Source organism: Antedon mediterranea, chromosome 6 (assembly GCF_964355755.1).
Source record: "Antedon mediterranea chromosome 6, ecAntMedi1.1, whole genome shotgun sequence".
In the NCBI taxonomy this organism is placed as follows: Eukaryota; Metazoa; Echinodermata; class Crinoidea; order Comatulida; family Antedonidae; genus Antedon; species Antedon mediterranea.
The window spans coordinates 30,736,536-30,757,582 of record NC_092675.1 but is presented as its reverse complement, the minus strand read 5'-3'; the positions used below and the strand labels follow the sequence as shown (position 1 = coordinate 30,757,582).

The following is a 21,047-nucleotide window of genomic DNA, read 5'->3' as shown; positions in this document are numbered from 1 at the left end:
GTTCTCTGCTGGTCGATCTCCTTGTGGTACGTACGTGCTAAGTACACTGCGCGCTCTTAAGCACACTGTCGCGCGCGGTGCGTTTTGTGCGTGCGTGTTTATGTTCCAAGGTTACTAAGCATAACAATCGTCTCTTCTTTGAATAAACAAAAAATAACTCACCCAGAGAGATCATCACACACGGTGTGTATTATATAGGCCTAGGCCTATACACGAATTGTTTCAATTTATTTAAATATAAAACAAATCATGACAAACCTAAATTCAAATACGGATGCATTTAGGCCTACTAATATTGTTACCACAAATAGTCTCTTTACTAGGCCTCTGCTGGAAGGTAGGTTACTCAGATGAATTTGTTTTGAATGGGAACGAAACTTTCCTTCCATATTGTATATTCTTCATACTGTTATTATTATTTTTTTAAATTTAAATATGGAGGAGGCAACATTGAAGTAAGAACTGATGACATGATATGAAGATGATGATGATTACTTTTCCTCTTATTTTAAACAATAACATAGATGACGTCATACGTGTTGAGCAGCGACAAGATGACGTAAGCTATTGGGATGCAGGCTCTATCTTGTGCATAGTTGGTCCATTTATCGCTTTGTTCGTCATTATCATTATCATCAGTTTAATCAATGTACGGCTATCAAAGTAAGGGAATAAATCAATTAATCTTGAGTTTCCAAATAAATCATTCTTTATTCCTGATTATTTTCTACGCATCTGATTTAAACGTAGGATACGCGCCTCAACTAAACTTAAGCAGTTCGTTGTGTTCATTTTTCTTATTATGTGGTTTGAAACAGTAACCGCGACTTTTGCATATTCTTTCTATTCTTATTATCTTACAGAAATAAAAGTTCAATTTATCCTCATATTAAGATGAAAACAACGGATATGACGTCATATGAGATGTACAAACCCACCAAGGACCAATCAAAAATCGAGTAAGTTACAATGGTAAAATATCGTAGAGATATGTTTTTACTATTAAGCTCTGTCTACACTGTTAAACTATAATAATGTGACAATAAAATGTGATGTGCCCAAATATGGTAGTTATATGCCCAAACATGGTAGTTATATAACATCACCATGTCCATACATGGGCACATCACATTGTTTTTGTCACATCAAGTTTAATTGTGTAGACAAGGCTTAAAATTATAAGTTCTATTTCAGGTTATACAGCCCACCTTCACAGAGAAACGTTGTGATAACAGTCGAATCGAAGGAAAGTCATCGAAAAACAATAAAAACCAAAAAAATATCATCAACTTCCTACATCAAGAATAACGACAATGAAAGGATATTAGTAAAAACGTCAAAAAGTGCACCTACGTTATTTGGAACACCGTTACCAGGTGATGGTATTCCCGCCAGTTTTAGTACATTAAAACAGATCAGTTGGAAAAGGTATGACACGCCGCACGGACGACAGGGCATTTTCTATTTATAATCTCTCTCTTTGAGAGAAAGAAAAAGATTATGAGGTTTCAAACGAAACGGATGATACCAATAAACAACAGACGGAGCATGATGATGACGACGATGACGTAGACAGTGGAAAAAATGAGTGTTCTTGAAAAATTAATAGAAAAAAAAAATGATTGAGCTATAGAGTTGTTACGTTGTATGCTATTTTAAATTCAAACTGTTGTCTTGTTGCAGTTTAGACAGTGAAGTCTGCTCGTGCCATACAGAATCAAACACTTCTTTAGCGCGGTCAACTAACAGTCGCAATTCGTTGATATTACCAGAGATTAAATGCTGCCATTGTCGTCTTCGAGAGCTTCACAATTAAGGTATAAAAAAGAAAACATGGGTTGTGTGTCTAGCTAGATACACACTACAAACACTACAACGAAGTTTTCGAGAAACAGAACAAAATTTTTGTTGAATTCATTTTTTTTCTCCAGAAAGTGCGTGTGTTCGATTACTTAGATCATCACTGAGCAACGACACATGGTGGATACGCTGTATAACAAATAAATCATGTTTAATTAGAATTGAATAATTAGTAGGCTACTTAGTAGCCTACAAACTATATTTTAATGTTAATAATCATGAATGAATGAATAAAAGTAGACCATGAATCATGAGATTAAATACCTGTCTGTATTCCACCACACATCATGACACGGCAACATAAAAAGAAAGTCGTGGAAACGACCCCAAAAGGCTGTGCTAGGGCCTTTGCTGAGGCAGGGAGAGCACATTTAACATCTTTTTATTTCAACCTGTATTCGATCTCGTAAATGTTATGTTTGCCGCTCTCAATTTTAAAAGAAATTGAATTTATTATTTTCATCGCAGGTTGTTATGGCAGTCTATTTAATGGAAAATAATGCCATGCAAATTTGTTTCTGATTTTAAAAAAGATCCACACGTTTAGGCCTGACATTTACAACCCTTAAAATAATTTAAAAAATATCCGTAGACTGAGGTTCGAACCCTACTACTAGGACTGAGATCAGTAAACCTGAGTATTATCTGTTACGCCACAAAGTAGTATATGACTGAACAGCTGATAATAGTCTATCTAAACGTGTATTACGTAATTCCTCATTACATCATAAATATCACATTAACCTTGTTAAAACCAAAATGACCAGTTAGCTCAGTCGCCTGAGCGTCGTGTTGACAACACGTATGTCGTGGGTTCGATTCCCACGCTGGTCGGTGGAATAGAGTTAAAGGCATGCGGCCACTGTGTTTGGGGTTCACAGAATTATACGTCCCCCTTTCCATCACATATCATGAGGCGACAACATCAATGCATCTGGTGATGTGCTGGAAACGACCCCAAAAGGCTGTGGCAGGGCGTTAGTACTGAGGCAGGGAGAGCACATTTAACATCTTTTTTTTAATTTAATTTTTTTTTCAACCTCCTGTATTCGATCTCGTAAATTTTATGTTATGAATAAACGATTATGGTAGTTGGTGCGTATGGCCGCACCGTCGCTGAATAAACATGTCTCCGATGTTTTTTTTGTATGGGGTTAATGGAGAGTGAAATAAGATCAAATTTTGCAAAAGATGTCGATTTATAGACCAATTTCGAAGCTTAAACTAATTCCGCCACCGGTCTAGGCCTTATACATATACGAAGTCGAGTTTTTAAAGTAGAAAACCCCACCTAAAATTCTGAAGTCGCGTCTGGATAGTTGAAATTTTAACATTATCATAATAAGTCTAAGTGCAATTCTGGGCTATATTTTCATTATTAGCTCTGCCCCAACCATGGTGGGCTAGTACTGGAGACTTAATATTTAATTTCATATTTCAATGAATAGGTGCACTTTCCGCTCAATAAAATAAAATAAAAAATAAATAAAACGCCACAATGTAAAAATGAATTGCATGCCTCGCTGGCTCACACTTTGGCAAAACTCACCAGTCCTACGTCCATTCCATGCATTGATGTTGCCGCCTATATTTATTGATCGTGCATATGGGCCATTAAACATTAGATTATGTACAGAACATCATCTTATTTATAGAAGTTTTTGGAAAGGGAACTCAAGGAAAGCTTTTAAAGAGAACATGGAGCTACTAATTTACTCCATAAGGAGACCCATATTACTTTCTTAGGCGTAAAAATAAAGGAATAAGTTAACGCAAAGAATAGAAATTGGGACTGACTGAGGGCGCGTGTGTTGTAATATTTGTTTATATCAAGTATTGATAATAATATTGATTGACTATACAATTATTTTCTTTGTGACCAGTAATCCCAACAAAACATAAAAAAGTTTCAGTTGAACGCCATTCTCAAATGATGAGTCAAAAGGTACCGATAAAGCATAATAGAATATTCTATTGTTTTAAGGTATTGCCTATAAAAACAATATACTCTACATTCTTTTTAATGCATCATACATATTTTAATATTAACATGAATAATTTATGTATCAATAAAAAATAACCATATAATAGAAAACGTTATCTTTATTAGAATTTAGTCATGTTATGAGAAATATTAAAATATACGTCTTCCTTTAAACAGAATGGAATCGTCCAAATTACAGGAAGTAACGAGATACACAAAAATACCGTTGGAATAATAAAAGTGGGATAAAAATAATCCTAAATATTACTGTTTTCTTTCCAACTACGGCGTATACAGCAGTAGATTGACGTGTAGTTAGTATTATCAGATATTACTGCTTTGTAAGTATGTATTAATAATTATGTATTTAATAGATTCAAACGTGAAAATCTAGGCAACACACTCTGTATATTTCTAGGATCGGAGAAGGTTTGGCGGCCTAACTAGGCTAGGCCAAAAGCTAGAGAGTGGAGAAATAGCTAGCAGCATCGAACTAGGGTGGTTCAGGTGATTCTAGTTGGCCTACTGTATTCTTATAAATGTTACGTAGGCCTAGAGTGATTGGCAGTCAAGAAGTTTTGGCCCATTTTGGAATTCGAATACTGATTATGTTTTTCTAATTAATGACAACAATTGATAAAATAAAAATACTAGGCCTAGCCTACAGTAGTAGGCCGTATATAGGCCTAGGCCCTATATAGCATTTTCAAACAACTTAAGAAGAGGTAAAAACAGTAGGCCTATGTCTATATAGTAGTCTATGACTATGTATGTCCAGTAGGCCTAGTTTATATATTTTTTAGTAATAATATAGCTCATTCAGATATTAATATAATAATATATAATAAAATGAAAACAAATTTTTTAATTTTCAATAGCAATCAACACTAGCCTTGATTTGATTTGATTTGATTTGATTTATTTCGGCATCAGTACATAAAATATCACAGACATACAATTAAAATTAGCAAATATAAAAATACCAATATAAAACAAGGATGCCAAGGATAACTCATAAAAGTCCTCTACGGACTTGTTTCCAATGAGGTCCTTTGAAAGAACAGCAAAAGGACAAACAATGCAACATATAAAAATTACAAAAAACAGCAAAAAGTTTTAATTTATCAATAATGTTTATGACTTCCTTATTATCATTATAGTATGATCATGAATGTCACTGAGATAGGTAATCTGACATGATGGTTTAAAATTTGAGTAAATGTTTACTTCTTATATTACCCAGTTTATGTAATCTGTTTAAACATTTGAATTGATTGAAATCTTTGAAACAAGGGTTACAGTTTACACAGTACTAAATATATATTTTTTTTTCTGTAGCATTTCGTCTTTATACCCAATATGTCAAGTGCTGCTTTAGCAGGTAAGTCCTTACAGACTTAATAAGTCAACATATAGTACAGAAGTTAAGAAACATGTAGAGTAACTTGTCCATGTATATTGCTATTAATTGTGTATCTTGAACTCTGTTGATTGTGCTGTGGTAGAATTTATTTTCTATGTTATTACTGCTCAAGCAAGCTTTAAAGAGCAAACATTTTCTGAAAGTTGAATAATTACCAAAAAATGGTCTTAATGTTGAATAATTACCCAATTAAATTGTGAGACAAGTTTAACTTCCCTAAAAATGGTCTTAATGTTGATTATTGTTTATTGTCATAATATTGTTTGTAATTAAAAAAAAGACAATTTTTTAAAATAAATATTTATTGAAAAACTTGATTGAAAACTTGTATAATCATTAATAATTAAATGGATGATATACCCTACTGTACTAATGAAAATAATATGTTCAATTTTCTTAGATAATCAGAAGGCTTTAGAAGTGCTTGGTGATATCCAGGCTAAGCTTCTGGCTGCTGGTGATAATTCTGTAGAGGATGATATAGCTTCAATGATTTGCATGCTAGAGAGCCCACTCTTCAAGCAGATTCTCAACATCCAATCTTCAATACATCAACTGAAAACCGTTGTTGAAAACCCGTCAGCCGAACCCATCACCGATTTTGACTTTTCACAAGATGGACGGATTGTTTTCCACGACTTGGAAGACGAGCAACCCGCAGGAAAATACACGTACGACAACAATACTTTCGAATATGATAACCCAATGTATGCTGACATGGATTCAGGGCTAGCAGACCGGTCTACTGCTAGCCCTAGGCTTCAGGATTTTGACTCCATGATTGACTCACAAGCACAAGGTAGAGAAGTACTTCATATTCAGTTGCAAAAGCCTGAGGTAGGAGGCCTAGGATTCAGTGTGGCTGGATTAAAAAGTGATCAGCATGGAGAACTTGGTATATTTGTTCAGCTTGTTCAACCTGGTGGTACTGCTGCCAAGTAAGTTTTTAAGTATTCAATTTTCAGAGAAATTATTTTGCTGTCTATATATACCCTATATCCTCTGGTATAATCCCACCCCCTAGAACACAATATTTGGGGATGGGCCTATACCTGGAGAAAGCCTGATTCAGGAAAAAAAAATTATTGTTAAGCATTACTTGTAACAACTATCTAAACTGGCTAGAGAGAGGCTTGCATCCAGACCAGAAGGACTATATGAATGTTTGTGAAATCAGGTAGGGGATGAGATTAAACCCAAAGTGGGATTATACCCAAGGATATATATGGCAAAATTATGTTTTTGAAAATAATTTGCCTGTTATATAAAAGCTTGCTGTATTGTTTGTGTTCAGGGATGGACGCCTTGTTGAACATGATCAGATTCTAGCGATTGATGGGCAAGTGCTTGACACTTCAATCTCGCATCAGGATGCTATTGGGCTACTTCAACAGACCAGTGGAACGGTTCATTTAGTGGTTGCCCGAGGATTACTCCCAGCTATTTCTGAGAAACCAGCTGGTTCAACTATATCAACACAAGCAGAGGTTAATCAGGTAAAATGGTTTAAAAAAAAATTAAAATTCCTTTTTTTATGTTTCATAGCTGGCTCATTTGAATTACAGCTTAAAGCTATCCCTGCACAGCATATGTTTTTTCATTTTGATGTGTTATATTTTAGTACTGTAATTGTAATTTTGCAGGTCAAGTAAATAAAGGTCACACGTTCTATTCCTTACTATAATGATTGTATAGCACTTCACAATTAATTATTCTACCTTTAATTGAAGACTTACAGACAAATTATTGTATGGCTTTAGACTAGAGTTTTATTGAATATGAATATTGCACAAAATGTGTATTTACTGTCGCAACACAATCATCATATAAACTTTGACTGTATTGTTTTATTTTTTAAGGAAAATGCTGACAATCTGGCTCCCGAGTTATCTCATGTAGAAACCATCACATTGTACAATGAAGGGTTCGGTCTGGGCTTTGGCATTGTAGGGGCTAAAGACTATGGTGTTATTGTCAAGACCATTCTAGAAGGAGGCGCAGCTGATAAGGTAATATTTACTTTATCATTCTTATTTGATATTTTTCATTTCAGTAATAATATTCTTCTATTGTTTTTGCATATTCTCAATTTGGCTACAGTATGTGGTATCACTTGTGGTATCACTTGTGGTATCACTTGTGGTAGCACTTGTGGTATCACTTGTGGTATCACTTGTGGTAGCACTTGTGGTATCACTTGTGGTATCACTTGTGGTATCACTTGTGGTAGCACTTGTGGTAGCACCTGTCAGGGCATCATTTATAAGGAGCGCCTGCGCGACCGCGCTCCTCCGCGCTCCTCAACAGGCTTCGAGGAGAGCAATTTATCGCGCTCCTTAATTTTCAAAATAGAGCCTAGCTTTTGACAGTGTTGATTTTTCTGTCAAGAGGCCTAAAAACACGTGGATTTTTAAAAGTTAAAACCAATCTAGGCCTAGGCTAATAATATATAAGCTAAGTTATAAAGCTACAAGCCTAATGGCAGTCCCTCGTTTTTAAGGATCGCGAGCGCGATCGCAATCAACAACCTTCGAAAAGGAGAGCAATTCATCGCGCTCCATCTCACAGTGCGAGGTACCAACAAAGGGGATTCCCCTGCCTGCGCGCATTCAAGGGCGAGTTTACTTCATCGCCTCATAGTGCAACCAGTACGGTGTCATAGAAACACCTCCTTTACAGGAAGATCATGTCCCAACCAATAATTTTTCCCTTTATGTTTTTATGGAACGAGTTAATAAAATATATTTAATTTTAAAAGGAAAGAAACATTAATATAGGAGGCCTAAATATAATGTTTATTATTTAAAAAAGCTTAGCTGCTGGTTGCTTTAATTATGTCATTTTGAAGATGGATTTTTTCTTCGAAAGTTCTAACCAATTTTGGTCACTCAAATCCTCCTCAAAACACGTGCTGATGTGTGACGTCAGCATCTTCTAGAAGCTCTCTCAGCCCTCCCCTATTGTGCGTGCGCCCATGTGTGACACATGTAAACACGATCAAATATCTTTCTTAATTATTTTAAAATGACACTTTGTAACTTATTATCAATATTTTAATGGCTGTTGCATGTTAGAATTGTATAATTTATGAATTGCAGGTAAATACTTTTCAGGTTTTCTGTCTGATTTCTAGGCCAACAAGCTAGGCTAGAAAAGCTAGGCTAAAAAGGCATAGGCCTATAGTTGGCCAGGACAGGATTCTCCAGGCTCCTGAAACCCAATCTACCCAGGCAGGCCATAAAAAAAAAATTGGCTTGAGTTTTTTGTACTGTAGAATAATACGATCCCCACGGAAAATATTGTGTGTAAAGGTGGGTGTGGGGGATTTTGTTGTGCCCTGTCGGGCAAAAAAATGTGTACAAAAAATTAATAAGGGCCAGCCATTTTTAATAAGGGCGACCATCCTTCAACTTCAACATAAATATTTGAGGAGAGCGATTTAAAATTTTTGCAAGGAGAGCGAATTGCTCTCCTCGGTGATTTGAGGAGAGCGATTTGTTGCTCTCCTGGGTTTTGCATACGTGATGCCCTGACCTGTGGTAGCACTTGTGGTAGCACTTGTGGTAGCACTTGTGGTAGCACTTGTGGTAGCACTTGTGGTAGCACTTGTGGTAGCACTTGTGGTATCACTTGTGGTATCACTTGTGGTATCACTTGTGGTATCACTTGTGGTATCACTTGTGGTATCACTTGTGGTATCACTTGTGGTATCACTTGTGGTAGCACTTGTGGTAGCACTTGTGGTAGCACTTGTGGTAGCACTTGTGGTAGCACTTGTGGTAGCACTTGTGGTAGCACTTGTGGTAGCACGTGTGGTAGCACGTGTGGTAGCACGTGTGGTAGCACTTGTGGTAGCACTTGTGGTAGCACTTGTGGTAGCACTTGTGGTAGCACTTGTGGTAGCACTTGTGGTAGCACTTGTGGTAGCACTTGTGGTAGCACTTGTGGTAGCACTTGTGGTAGCACTTGTGGTAGCACTTGTGGTAGCACTTGTGGTAGCACTTGTGGTATCACTTGTGGTATCACTTGTGGTATCACTTGTGGTATCACTTGTGGTAGCACTTGTGGTAGCACTTGTGGTAGCACTTGTGGTAGCACTTGTGGTAGCACTTGTGGTAGCACTTGTGGTAGCACTTGTGGTAGCACTTGTGGTATCACTTGTGGTATCACTTGTGGTAGCACTTGTGGTAGCACTTGTGGTATCACTTGTGGTAGCACTTGTGGTAGCACTTGTGGTAGCACTTGTATTACAAGTGGATCTCTCAATAATAGAATAAGAAAATACAAATTGAAAATAAAAACAAAAAATACATGTCTTAAAATCAGGATGGGCGACTTCAAAGTGGAGATGTAATTCTGAAAATTGGTGACAAAAGTCTGCAAGGAGTGGGTAGTGATCAGGTTGCTGTGATCCTACGAGAGGCTGGCACGGAAGTTGTTCTTACAGTTGCTAGAGCGCCACCACCTGATGCGGACATTCAACTCAAGAGTGCAGTAAGTTCATTGAATTTTAAACAGCAGTCTGACTTGTTTTCTTACACACGGAATTGTTCTTTAACAATTTACGTCAAGGCAAATCAAAATATAATTGCATATTTCATTCATTCAGGCATATTGCCTCACTTTATTAACTTTAGTTATAACTTTAATCAAGCCGTCTTGAAAATGCTCATTCTTCATAGCCTGATATATAAATTAAACTAAACTAGATGGCACGCTCGCTTCGCTCGCGTACCATCTAGGTCGTGCCCACAGATGGTTCTCGAATACACAGTATTTCCAGCGAGAAAAAAATGGAGATTTCAAATGTACGTACCGCAGGACTATAATACATTGTCGTTTACAGAAACGAATAAATATACACAATGATTTATGTAGTCAACCAAAATTAGCACCCTGGGAATTACTTCCGAGAGAGAAACACATTTTTTTATTTGGACTCATTTAAACAAACCCAATTTGTGTTTTGTATGTAACATTAAGGGTTGAGGGATGGGGAAAGAAGATAGGTACAAAGAGGAAACATTTTAAAATATATTCTTATCCACTCAGTAACGAAATATTGTTTTTAATGTTTTATAGGCCTATAAATAATATACCACTAAATACAGTAAAACATTTACGATTTAATACGGTACTTTGTTAAAACTCTCACTGTCATAGTCGATTGAAATAGTAAAGTACATGTAACGATACACCACTACGACGTTTATATATTTTTAAATTATTAATTAATACAAACGTTGAGAAGCAACTGTCAGTAATAACGTTTATTTATTTGTATATTATATGTTTATAATCTAACAGTAGGGCCTACCCACACTCACAGTAATAAAGTTTATTTGTATATATTTTATATTACATCTAACAGTACCAACACTCACAGTAAGAAATTTGCGATTCAAATTGCGATCAAAAGTGGTTAATACCTTAACAGTATTGTACAGCATTGCAATACTATTTATGTTTATTCTCCAAGGGGGCCCATAAATCTAAATCTATACCTCTATGGTTAAACCAAATAATTTGGAATGTTTATTTGTATATTATATGTTTATAATCTAACAGTAGGGCCTACCCACACTCACAGTAATAAAGTTTATTTGTATATATTTTTATATTACATCTAACAGTACCAACACTCACAGTAAGACATTTGCGATTCAAATTGCGATCAAAAGTGGTTAATACCTTAACAGTATTGTACAGCACTGCAATACTATTTATGTTTATTCTCCAAGGAGGCCCATAAATCTAAATCTATACCTGTATGGTTAAACCAAATAATTTGGAATGTTCCATTCATCACAAATCAATACATTTGTAAAAACGTATATTAAATGTATCAAAATAGTATTTTTTAAAGAAAATCGGCCTGTCTTCAACATTATGATGCTGTACTCGAACTGTTCAACCGGTTTTCAGCTATTAAAAACAATTATCGTAGGAGGAGATAGAAAAATGCGAAGCCTCCTCGCATTTTTGTGGCGGGTATTTTTCAAGATGGACATCCATTAGACAGTGTATACCACGATCGGAAAACACCCCTATTTGGGGCAAATCTTTGAACCTAAATTCGTTTTAATCGTCAATAACTAATTATCTAACTTAATTTAATTAGTAAACAGGGTTACATCAGGTGGTTAAAATCAGTACCGAAAGTACGAACCAACTTTACATACCATCGAGTAAAAATTCTAAAAGTAAGGCGCGATTTACCGAATTTTGCCCTTACGTAAATTTATATATAGATGATTAAAATTTTATGAAAGTTAGATGTTAAATGTTTAGATGATAAATGTTGATATCTATTTTTTTTTCAGCCTGCTACGGATGAGCCAAATGCATTTAATGTGCAGCTTACAAAAGATTCCAAAGGTCTTGGTATCACCATTGCTGGTTATGTAGGACATGGATCAGGTAAGGGGAGATCATGTTATACATTGTAATGTTTCTTTAAGTTAAAATGTTTCAGTCTCAATGATAATAATAATACAGTTTATTTATTTACGTATACTTAACTCAACTGAAAGTTGTTTTTCAGTAAGGCTGTGCTCAAAAGAAAAAAAAAAAAAAAAAATGTAAAATGACCTTAATTAATAAGAGTGGAGCTGTGGCTTGGTGGTTATGATGCTTGACTACCAATCTAAGGGTCCTGGGTTCAAGTCCTGTCATATGTCAGGTTTTTTTTCTCATGACAATTTACAACTCCACTCCCAAAGACTTAATAATAAGTCTTTGTTTATGTAGAGCATCTTGTGTTTATGTTTGTCTTGTGAAATTATTAAATAGTTTATCCATCCTGTAATTGGCGGGTTACTCGCTGTTGGATGAGTATGAAATAAAATAAAATAAAAAAAATAAAAATATCAAAGCAGATAATATAACAATTACAATAAAATAAAATTAAACAATGATACACTTCTCAACGATAATAGAATGTCTTCTATAAGTCCAAGATGCTCTCCACTTGGAATAGCATCCTGAGATGAGAGTGCATCTTATTTTAATTAGTCGGTACAGTTTATTTTTGTTAATTTTGTACATAACACTACTTTCTATGGACCAGAGAAAAAGATTGAATGAATGAGAATATGATGACAATGGCATTTTAAATATTTTAATCAATCCTTTTTTTAATTAGAATCATTGTTAATGTTAATTTAAAGTAATTCAGTAGTTCATGATCATTTTTACATTAATTTTTGTATATTTTAGAACAAATTAATGGAATTTTTGTGAAGAATGTTGCGGCGGATAGTGCGGCAGACAAGAGTGGTACTATCATGTCAAATGATCAGATTGTAGAGGTAAGTTATGATTACTATTCAATGGCCTATCATGTTGATAATATATATATATATATCATATAGTTAAATATTGATATAAAGTTTGCAAAGAATTGTTTAGTTTCTACACGTGGTGTACTGCAAACTTTATATCAACATTTGATTTTGCCATGCAAACCTTCAAACAATATGTTAAAATATTGATAGAGTGGTATAATGTTCAACGCTTCATTGTACGTTAGAGAAAAACTTACTCAAAACATTTCACTGTAACTAATGGTGTTAGGCAAGGTGGTGTCATGTCCCTGCTGCTTTACAATTTTTACAATGATGATCTAAATAAGAACTTGAATATGTCTAAATATGGCTGTATTATCTCTGATGTTAAAATTAACAATCTTAGTTATGCTGATGGTATGGTGTTACTTGCCCCATCCTTATATCTGGGTTGCATGAGCTTGTTAATAGGGAGGTTTCGCAACCTTACGAATACGATAACGAAAACGGATACGTCATACATTTCTGAAACTTTTGAGCTGATCCCCATTTCATATTCGTAAAGCGTATTCGTGTTGACGAATATCACCAGTCATATTCGTAACTACAAAACGAGTATAGTTTTTGATCTATTTTGCACATTTTGCATTTGAATCAGGAATGATTCATGATTATAATATAATTATAGATTTATTGAAAATAATTTACTAAAGTAATTTACTAAAATGCCAAGTCAATTTTGATAAATAGCAGTTTTTAAAGTCCTCACTCGCTTTGATGTTACGCTAGGCCTAGGCAGCCAAGCACCAAGCAACACGTACCTGCGCTTCGCTCAAATTTACCGCAGTCATATTTTGGACGCGCCACAATATTTCGTTGCCATGCGAAACAGATTTTTTTAGGGCTTACGAAAACGAATACGTGTGCGTGACATATCCGTTTTCGTTATCGTATTCGTACGATTGCGAAACCTCTCTAGTACCTGTGAAGAATATGCGTCTATTCATGATACAACAATTCAAACTATTATTGTCCAAAAAGATGCAAGCTTAAGCTTAAAAGACGAAATATTTTGGTGCTGTTGACCAGTACTTGGAATGGAATGACCTTTGTTTTAAGTAACTACTATTATAACTTGACCTTTTGTGTTTAAAGGTTGATGGTCAAGATCTGAAAGGTTTCACTAACCAGCAAGCAGTAGATGTGTTGAGACAAACTGGCAGTGTAGTACACTTGAGACTCATCAGGCATAGGGCTGGATATTTTTTATCAGATGGTGAGATCATTTCAGTCATTTCACTTTATTTCAGAATTTATGTCCATAGAAAACATTTCAAATATTAATACATAAACTAAACATGAGGTGATTTTAATGAAAAAAACAAAAGCTTGTTCCATTAATATTTTGAATTGTATTGTAAAATTGTGCTAAGAGAGAGGGAGTGTCACTACAATGTTGGCAGTATGAATGATGGACTTTCAAATGTTGTATTTTTTATACATTATCAGCTGCTGATGTTGCTGGACCATCCAAAGAGGATAACGTACCTCCCATTATTCCTCCATCAATCTCTCAACCAGCTTGCCACGTGGTTGAACAAGATACTGGTGAAGTCAGTCCATGTGGTAACTATCATTCTATATTTCTAGTTAAAGTGTTATTTAAAGTTTTTTAAACAATTCCTAGATTTGTTTTGAACCCATCATGCTGAAATTGGTAAGTAACTACTTAACCATTTTTGTGTCTAAAGCACTAAGAAAAATGTGATGTGCCCATATATGGACATGATGATGTCGTATGACTACCTAATTTGGGCATATCACTACCATATTTGGGCACATCACACTTTTTTTTTCATTTTGTTCGTGTAAAACAGAGTACATATTTTTTTTGGTTTGTTTCTTTGTCTTCTTTGTATTGTGTATGGCAGAAAATTGAATATATAAATAAATAATAAAATAGAGCTTTAGGCTCTATATAAGACTACAATTATTATTTGATTTACAGTGATTATGCCACCAGACGATGCAAAGATTGCTATGTGGCAGGGAATCCTGGGTATGGATGTTGAGATCATTATAGCATCTCTTGAAAAGTTCCAAGATGGTGGTGGGCTTGGTATTAGTCTTGAAGGCACGGTTGATATAGATGAGCATGGCAATGAGTATGGTCCACATCATTATATTAGAAGCATTTTACCAAATGGACCAGTGGCGATGGATGGGAAACTTCAAAGCAGGGATGAATTGTTAGAGGTTGGTTTCTCATGATATTTAAAGACTACATAAACAAAAAATATATTAATAAATATATACAAGAAATAATGTAGATAAATCAGCAATGGTGAAAAGGTACCCAACAGTTTAACTTGAGACTCCAACTTAAGCTTTAAATTTGGAGGTGGACTCAGGACTCCAACTTGGGGCTGCTACTTTGCTCTTCTGTGTTTTGTTGGAATAAGAACTACCTAATTATTATTTGATTTATTCACTTATGCGGATAAACTTGATTATTGTGATTAAAAATGTTTGAAAATAATTTTGAAACCCCTTGTTTTAGGTTAATGGTACAAAACTCTTAAGTTTGAACCATATCGAAGTTGTCAACATTCTGAAAGAGCTGCCACTGAAGGTACACCTTGTGTGTGCTCGTCATCCACACCAAGTCTTTCCTGATAATCAAGAGGCAACGGATAAAGCCATCGGAGTTGAAGAGGTGACAGTATCACTTACCCAAGACTCTTCAGCAGGGCCTCAAAGTCTGATGAGTGAAGTTGGACAAAGCAGAGAGTCATTGGCTGGCCTAGCTATGTGGAGTGATGATGTTCAGATTATTGAACTTCAGAAAGGAGCGCAGGGACTAGGATTCAGTATTCTTGACTATCAAGTAAGGGTCAAAGTTTAAAATTGATAGTTTGGAGCTTTTAATTTTGTTACAAACTAGGAAATAAGAACCAGTTATGTTGATTTATTATGCCCATATAAGGACATTTTATTAGAGTTTAGGCCCAGGTAACGACCAATGACAGAGTCATAGGTCGTTTCAAATAGAAAGCTTTCTATTGCTTTTGTTGACATTAGCTAATTTGTACTGAAAGCCATGCAAGACACTACAGTATTCACAAACTTAAATGTATAATTTCATTACATAGGACCCAACAAACCCGTCGCAGATTGTGATAGTGATTCGCAGTCTCGTACCAGATGGTGTCGCTGAGATCGATGGACGTCTACTTCCGGGTGACAGACTTATCTCTGTCAATGAATCAAACCTTGAAGATTGTAACCTGGACATGGCGGTACAAGCCCTGAAGGGGGCGCCGATTGGTGTGGTACGCATTGGTGTGGCAAAACCTATACCATCCGCTGAAAATCCAGTACAACAGGTACTAAACATTATCTACTAGAACAATGTGATTAACCTTTATTTTGAAATACGCTTATATTATTATATTTAAACTTATTTGATTGAACTAACTTTACAATCAATTGTGTTTAATTAATGTACTTTACTTTTTATTGTCCAAAACTCGAGTAGCGAAAGCTGATTTATTTTTTCTTTCTTTCTCAAATTTGTTAATGAAGTTTCATATTATTTACATTGCAGTATACCTTCTTTAAAAATTAAATTTTGTAGTAATATTTAAATGAATGTAATAATATTGAATAAATATGTTTTTCTTTATTTTATTTTTCATTCGCTTGACCGACTTATACATTATCATTATTTATTTGTCCACACAGGTAACGACATCGGAACAAGTTGGACCAATGGAAGCAAGGATTATAACTGAGGAGCCAATCACCCCTCAGGAGAAGAAAGTTGTTCATGCAAATCTGTTTGATGCTTTTGCAGAGGAACCAGTTAAACCAAAAGATGAAGGTAAATTAATTATTACAATTGTAGTGGTACACCACATGTGTATAGTTTTGATCAATATACTTTGATCGTCCTATTGACCGTAACATCGTGAGGTGGTTTCCTATCGTCCTATTGACTGTAACATCTAGAAACTCAATAGGTCGTTTCAGAACTATATATGCATGTTGTGTACTGCAACATTTGAATTCACCATGTAAAGAATAAATTACGAAGTCCTTATTTATATTGAAGAAATGCATTCTTATTGAAGAAACATAAAATATAACGTTAACAAGGATTGATATTTGTGTCTCAAATGAAATTAGTTCATGATTGTTTAATGTCTATCATTTGAAAGTAATCATTTATTATTATGATTTATGTACTAATTAATACTCAGAATTTTCTTGACAAATTTATTTTAAATTGTTTCAATTCTTTATACACTTTTAAGTGCATATAAGCAGGCTCTCAATGCGCTTTACATCAAAAGTAAAAGGAGGAAATGTTAAGTTTAAAGCTTGTTGGAAAAGGAATGTCTTGAATTGAATCTTAAATGAGTTAAGGGAAGTGCACTGTCTGATTGTGATAAGTAAGATTAAAAAATGTATAAAGTGAATGCCTCTGATTGTTATGATTTGTAGTGAAAGAGCAAAGAGTACCTGATAGGTCTGCTCCTGACTTGATACCTTCTGCTGTCTTGGCTTCAGCTGCAGTAACATCAAATGCTGTCAGTCCTGAACACAGTGTTACATCAGATGAGGTAAGGTGTTTATGTTCTCACCCTACCTATATTTGTTACCCTACTGTGTATTCATTATTGCCATCCACACTAGAAATCATTATTATTATAATCATGTTGATTGTCACTATCATTGTTATCATCCAGTTTAGTTACCATCCTAATTAACATTGTTTTTATTGGAATCATTTTATTCATAATCATTTTCATCAATACCGGGCATTTCATTTCAGGTGACAAATTATTCGGTTATATCTTGGTTATCATCAGCATTGGTTTCATTGTTAATATGTTTTCTTTAAAAATTATTTAATTATGATAAATAATTAATTTTTAACTTTCAACGGATGATGTCCTCATTCTATGACTCAGCATGGCAGCATAGTTTGAAAAAGAGTTGTATTAATTGTTTTTATTTCAATTTGATAACTGAATGGACATGTCTGGATATAGTGTTATTATATTAAGATTTTCATGCTTTTACCAAAAACTGCTTACTAATAAATTGTGAGCAAGTTAAAGCTAGAATTCTTTATGTTATAAACTACAGCATTAAATGTTGTGATAAAGAATTGGAATACTTTATTGGATGTTTTAATTATAACAGTATAATAGGCTTAATTAAATGTAGCATTTGGTTTATTAACACTATTAACATTTTTTTATATGTGCATGGTACCACATGGGTGACTGCTTATTTTTGTGTATGTTTGCTAACACCTCACTGCATGATTAATACAGGAATGGGCAGATGCATCTGAGAACCCCTTGGAGTGTGGTGACCCTACCCCGATACCTTCCCCAGCTTTGTCGGAGTCGCCATTTGCATCCCCGTCAGGTTCTCTAAAAGAGTTGGATGTGATGGATGCTCTTTTGGTATCTGGCGTTATGAACAACGATGTTGAGGTAAACGTTACAGAAGTGGTTGCTAACACTCCAGGACCTGACATTTGGACTCCTATTGTGGACGATGAGGAGGAGGATCAAGTTGATGTGAATGTGTGTCCAGCTTTTTTGTTTTTGTTTACAAATTGACGGATATCTTTCAAATTATTCAATACAAATGTTTAATTATGAATCGTTGCATAAAATAAATTTTTTTACCTTATTATTTAAGGTTTTTTTTAAAGTTTTTAAACCAAATTATTCTGATTAGTATTGACTGAATGATAAAATTATGTAACATATGATATCTCAATATTATCTGTTTCATATTTTGAAAGATATTTGTGATTGTAGTGTTGTTGTGGTGCAAAATTCCTTTTTCATAGAAAGAACAGTTAACATATTAACTGTTGGTTGTCTGTAAAATCCTTACTAACATTTTTTCCTTATAATCAATGCATTCTAATAAGCAATAAGATTTTCCAACTAATAATTTAACAGTGCACCCACTAACCTGAGTCTTGGATTAGATGTGTTGTTGAAGACAAACACATGAAAACCATGCCAACAAACCCTGTAGTATGTCCTTTATTTCTAATGTTAACTTGTTGAAATCTAACATCTAATATTATTACTTTTTATCACAAACACTAATATTTTCAAATATGACTTTTCTATACCTATAACATATTTAAGATTTACAAAATGCAGTTTCAGAATGTGCATTCCAACTTTATATGTTTTATATGTAGACACATGCACCAGTTGTCAGTGTGGCTGCAGGTCCAAACCTCATCAAAGAGGCTGAGGTAATTGTCAAAGAACCAGTGAGTAATAAACCACCGAACCTGATACCTCTGTCATCCGCATCGAGTCTTCGACGAGAAAGTTCTGTTCTACCCAGCTTCTTGGAGACTAATATAATCTTAAAGAAAGGCAACGCTGGCTTAGGTAAGCTATTCAGTTTCCAAAGTAGAACCATAGGTAATGGTAAAGGTAAGTCATTCCATACAACTATCGTCTTGCTCAAATTCATCACTGTAAAACCTTGAAAACAAGCCCATGGGCTTCTTTTTATAAAAATGTTTGGAATGATTCTCTGTTCAAAATCTTTTTTTTTTTGAGTTGGGTTTCTTTTCAAAATTAATTTGCAACTTGACGAGGAGTTACTTTTTTAGGGTAATTTTTGGGTTTTGTTTTTTCAAGGTTTTACACTTATTCATATTTCTACACAGTATGAACTGAAACATTAACAAGTTAGTCATGATTGTGAAACCTGATATTGCACTGAGTGTACCTTAATTTATTTTTTGTTCATTTGTTTTTCTTTTGTTACTTTTTTTGTTTCGTTCTATTTGACCATTAGGCTTAGTCGTTGAGCGTGATAGAGGTAACTAAATCTCATAATTTCTTTAACTTCTTTTCTTATCTTTTTACATATTTTGTTTCTGTTTTATTAAACTCAGTTTAGTTCTTACTTTATTTAATAGTTTTATTGTGAACAAATCCATAGGTTATAAATAGAGTTATACATAGTTTTGATGGTGTTAGTTTCATCTCTTTTAAATGTTCTTTTATATGTTGCTTTTTCTACAATATTTTCTTAAAGCTTGTTTCCTACTTAGACATAAACGCAACATAAGTGAGTTGACCAATCACAGGTGACAGCTCAGGTGACTATCACCTATGATTGGTCAAATTACATATGGTGTGTTTACATCCTGGGAACCAAGCTTTTGTAGATTTCAGTAAATATTTTTGGCAATTGCTAGTCAAATGTAGACGTTGATGGTACAGTGCATACAGTTTTTATTGCCATCTAGTTTAAATCTAACTTAAATATTGTGGATAAAAAATTAAGCCATTCAAAAAGCTGGTTTTAACAATGATCAGTTGGCATAGTTTAGGATGTTGACTTCTTTAGTTTAACTGCTAAAATTACTACAGAGTAGCCTTGTGTCAGAGCTAAGTTGGTCAGATGTTTCACTCAATGTACAAAGTATATGGTACAATTATGTCATCTGACCAATTAGCTCCTATCTTGCTAAACTCTGTAACTGTTACACCTCTTGATAGTCAACTCTCCTTAAACTTCCTCAATATAGAAAATCTTCAAAAACAAGACTTTTCTGTTGTTAAAAGTCTTTATTAGGTACAAATTAAACTCTGGAAATCACTTCTTTTTTTTTGTGTGAAAACCAGACGTTTTATGTCTGCATAAGTTTTAAGAGGGTTGACTGATATTATTATTGTTATTGCTATATTAGTTCCTGGATAGAATAGTATCAACAGATAAGTTAGTTTAGTGTGCATAGCTTTATAGTTGTTGTTTTTATGATGTCTACAGGATTGAACAAGTTCCTCCAACTGACATTCAAACCAATATTCCTATTTTCACTGACCATACCACACCAAGAGTGAGAAAAATACTTAATGATACCATGAGAACCTCACTGGTCTGATGGTAGAAGTGTCATTACATTCCAAGTTCAAGTTTCTGTTCAATGCTTCATTATCACTCTTGCTAATTTTGTCATCTTTGTTGTTTCATATTCATAATGTACTTATCAACAGATAATACTTATTTATGTTAAAAAACAAACTTCATTATTTGTCAATATTAATAGAACATCATATATTTTATATATTATTAGTTTTTTTTATTATTTTGATGTTTAATAGTATTGTGTTTGTTTTAAACCCTTTTCTTTTTTATTACTTTTGTTGAATATTTACGTTTAGCATGATATCAGTAATGGTGGTTGCCTTATTTGGTATGCTAGTGGATGGCTTTCTGTCTATAACTCAGCATATACATACTCATGGAGGTATAATACCTCCATGACATACTTAATATAATAAGTATATGTTTGCAATTACACTGTACTACATAATCCAATTATTCAGAATGAATTACATAAGTTTATTTATAATAAGAAACAACAAGCTTTTGTTTCAGGACAATAGATGGAGGACAAATGTTAAATAGAACAGATGTCTACATA

The 21,047-nt window shown here is 34.3% G+C and overlaps 2 protein-coding genes across 4 annotated transcripts in view; both read left to right on the top strand.

Moving 5' to 3' along the window:
• Positions 1 to 173: 173 nt before the first annotated feature.
• Positions 174 to 2,116, top strand: LOC140052107 (uncharacterized). Its single transcript, XM_072097516.1, has 6 exons — positions 174 to 337; positions 525 to 663; positions 864 to 959; positions 1,195 to 1,428; positions 1,684 to 1,817; positions 1,932 to 2,116. The coding sequence occupies exons 1-5, from the start codon at positions 250 to 252 to the stop codon at positions 1,814 to 1,816; spliced, it is 690 nt and encodes a 229-aa protein (XP_071953617.1). The 5' UTR covers positions 174 to 249; the 3' UTR covers position 1,817; positions 1,932 to 2,116.
• A 1,949-nt stretch (positions 2,117 to 4,065) lies between these two features.
• Positions 4,066 to 21,047, top strand: part of LOC140052043 (multiple PDZ domain protein-like) — a 54,014-nt gene continuing 37,032 nt past the window's right edge. The window contains exons 1-18 of one of the 3 annotated variants that reach the window (XM_072097420.1): positions 4,066 to 4,185; positions 5,183 to 5,225; positions 5,668 to 6,205; positions 6,562 to 6,763; positions 7,127 to 7,276; positions 9,594 to 9,761; positions 11,591 to 11,687; positions 12,486 to 12,577; positions 13,709 to 13,829; positions 14,063 to 14,179; positions 14,562 to 14,809; positions 15,114 to 15,440; positions 15,706 to 15,939; positions 16,298 to 16,436; positions 17,060 to 17,178; positions 17,899 to 18,156; positions 18,795 to 18,993; positions 19,409 to 19,432. In XM_072097420.1, the coding sequence (XP_071953521.1) occupies positions 5,204 to 5,225; positions 5,668 to 6,205; positions 6,562 to 6,763; positions 7,127 to 7,276; positions 9,594 to 9,761; positions 11,591 to 11,687; positions 12,486 to 12,577; positions 13,709 to 13,829; positions 14,063 to 14,179; positions 14,562 to 14,809; positions 15,114 to 15,440; positions 15,706 to 15,939; positions 16,298 to 16,436; positions 17,060 to 17,178; positions 17,899 to 18,156; positions 18,795 to 18,993; positions 19,409 to 19,432 (3,055 nt within the window). In that variant the 5' untranslated portion in view covers positions 4,066 to 4,185; positions 5,183 to 5,203. The remainder of the gene's footprint in view (positions 4,186 to 5,182; positions 5,226 to 5,667; positions 6,206 to 6,561; positions 6,764 to 7,126; positions 7,277 to 9,593; positions 9,762 to 11,590; positions 11,688 to 12,485; positions 12,578 to 13,708; positions 13,830 to 14,062; positions 14,180 to 14,561; positions 14,810 to 15,113; positions 15,441 to 15,705; positions 15,940 to 16,297; positions 16,437 to 17,059; positions 17,179 to 17,898; positions 18,157 to 18,794; positions 18,994 to 19,408; positions 19,433 to 21,047) is intronic. The other 2 variants (XM_072097422.1, XM_072097421.1) reach the window with 2 other exon arrangements.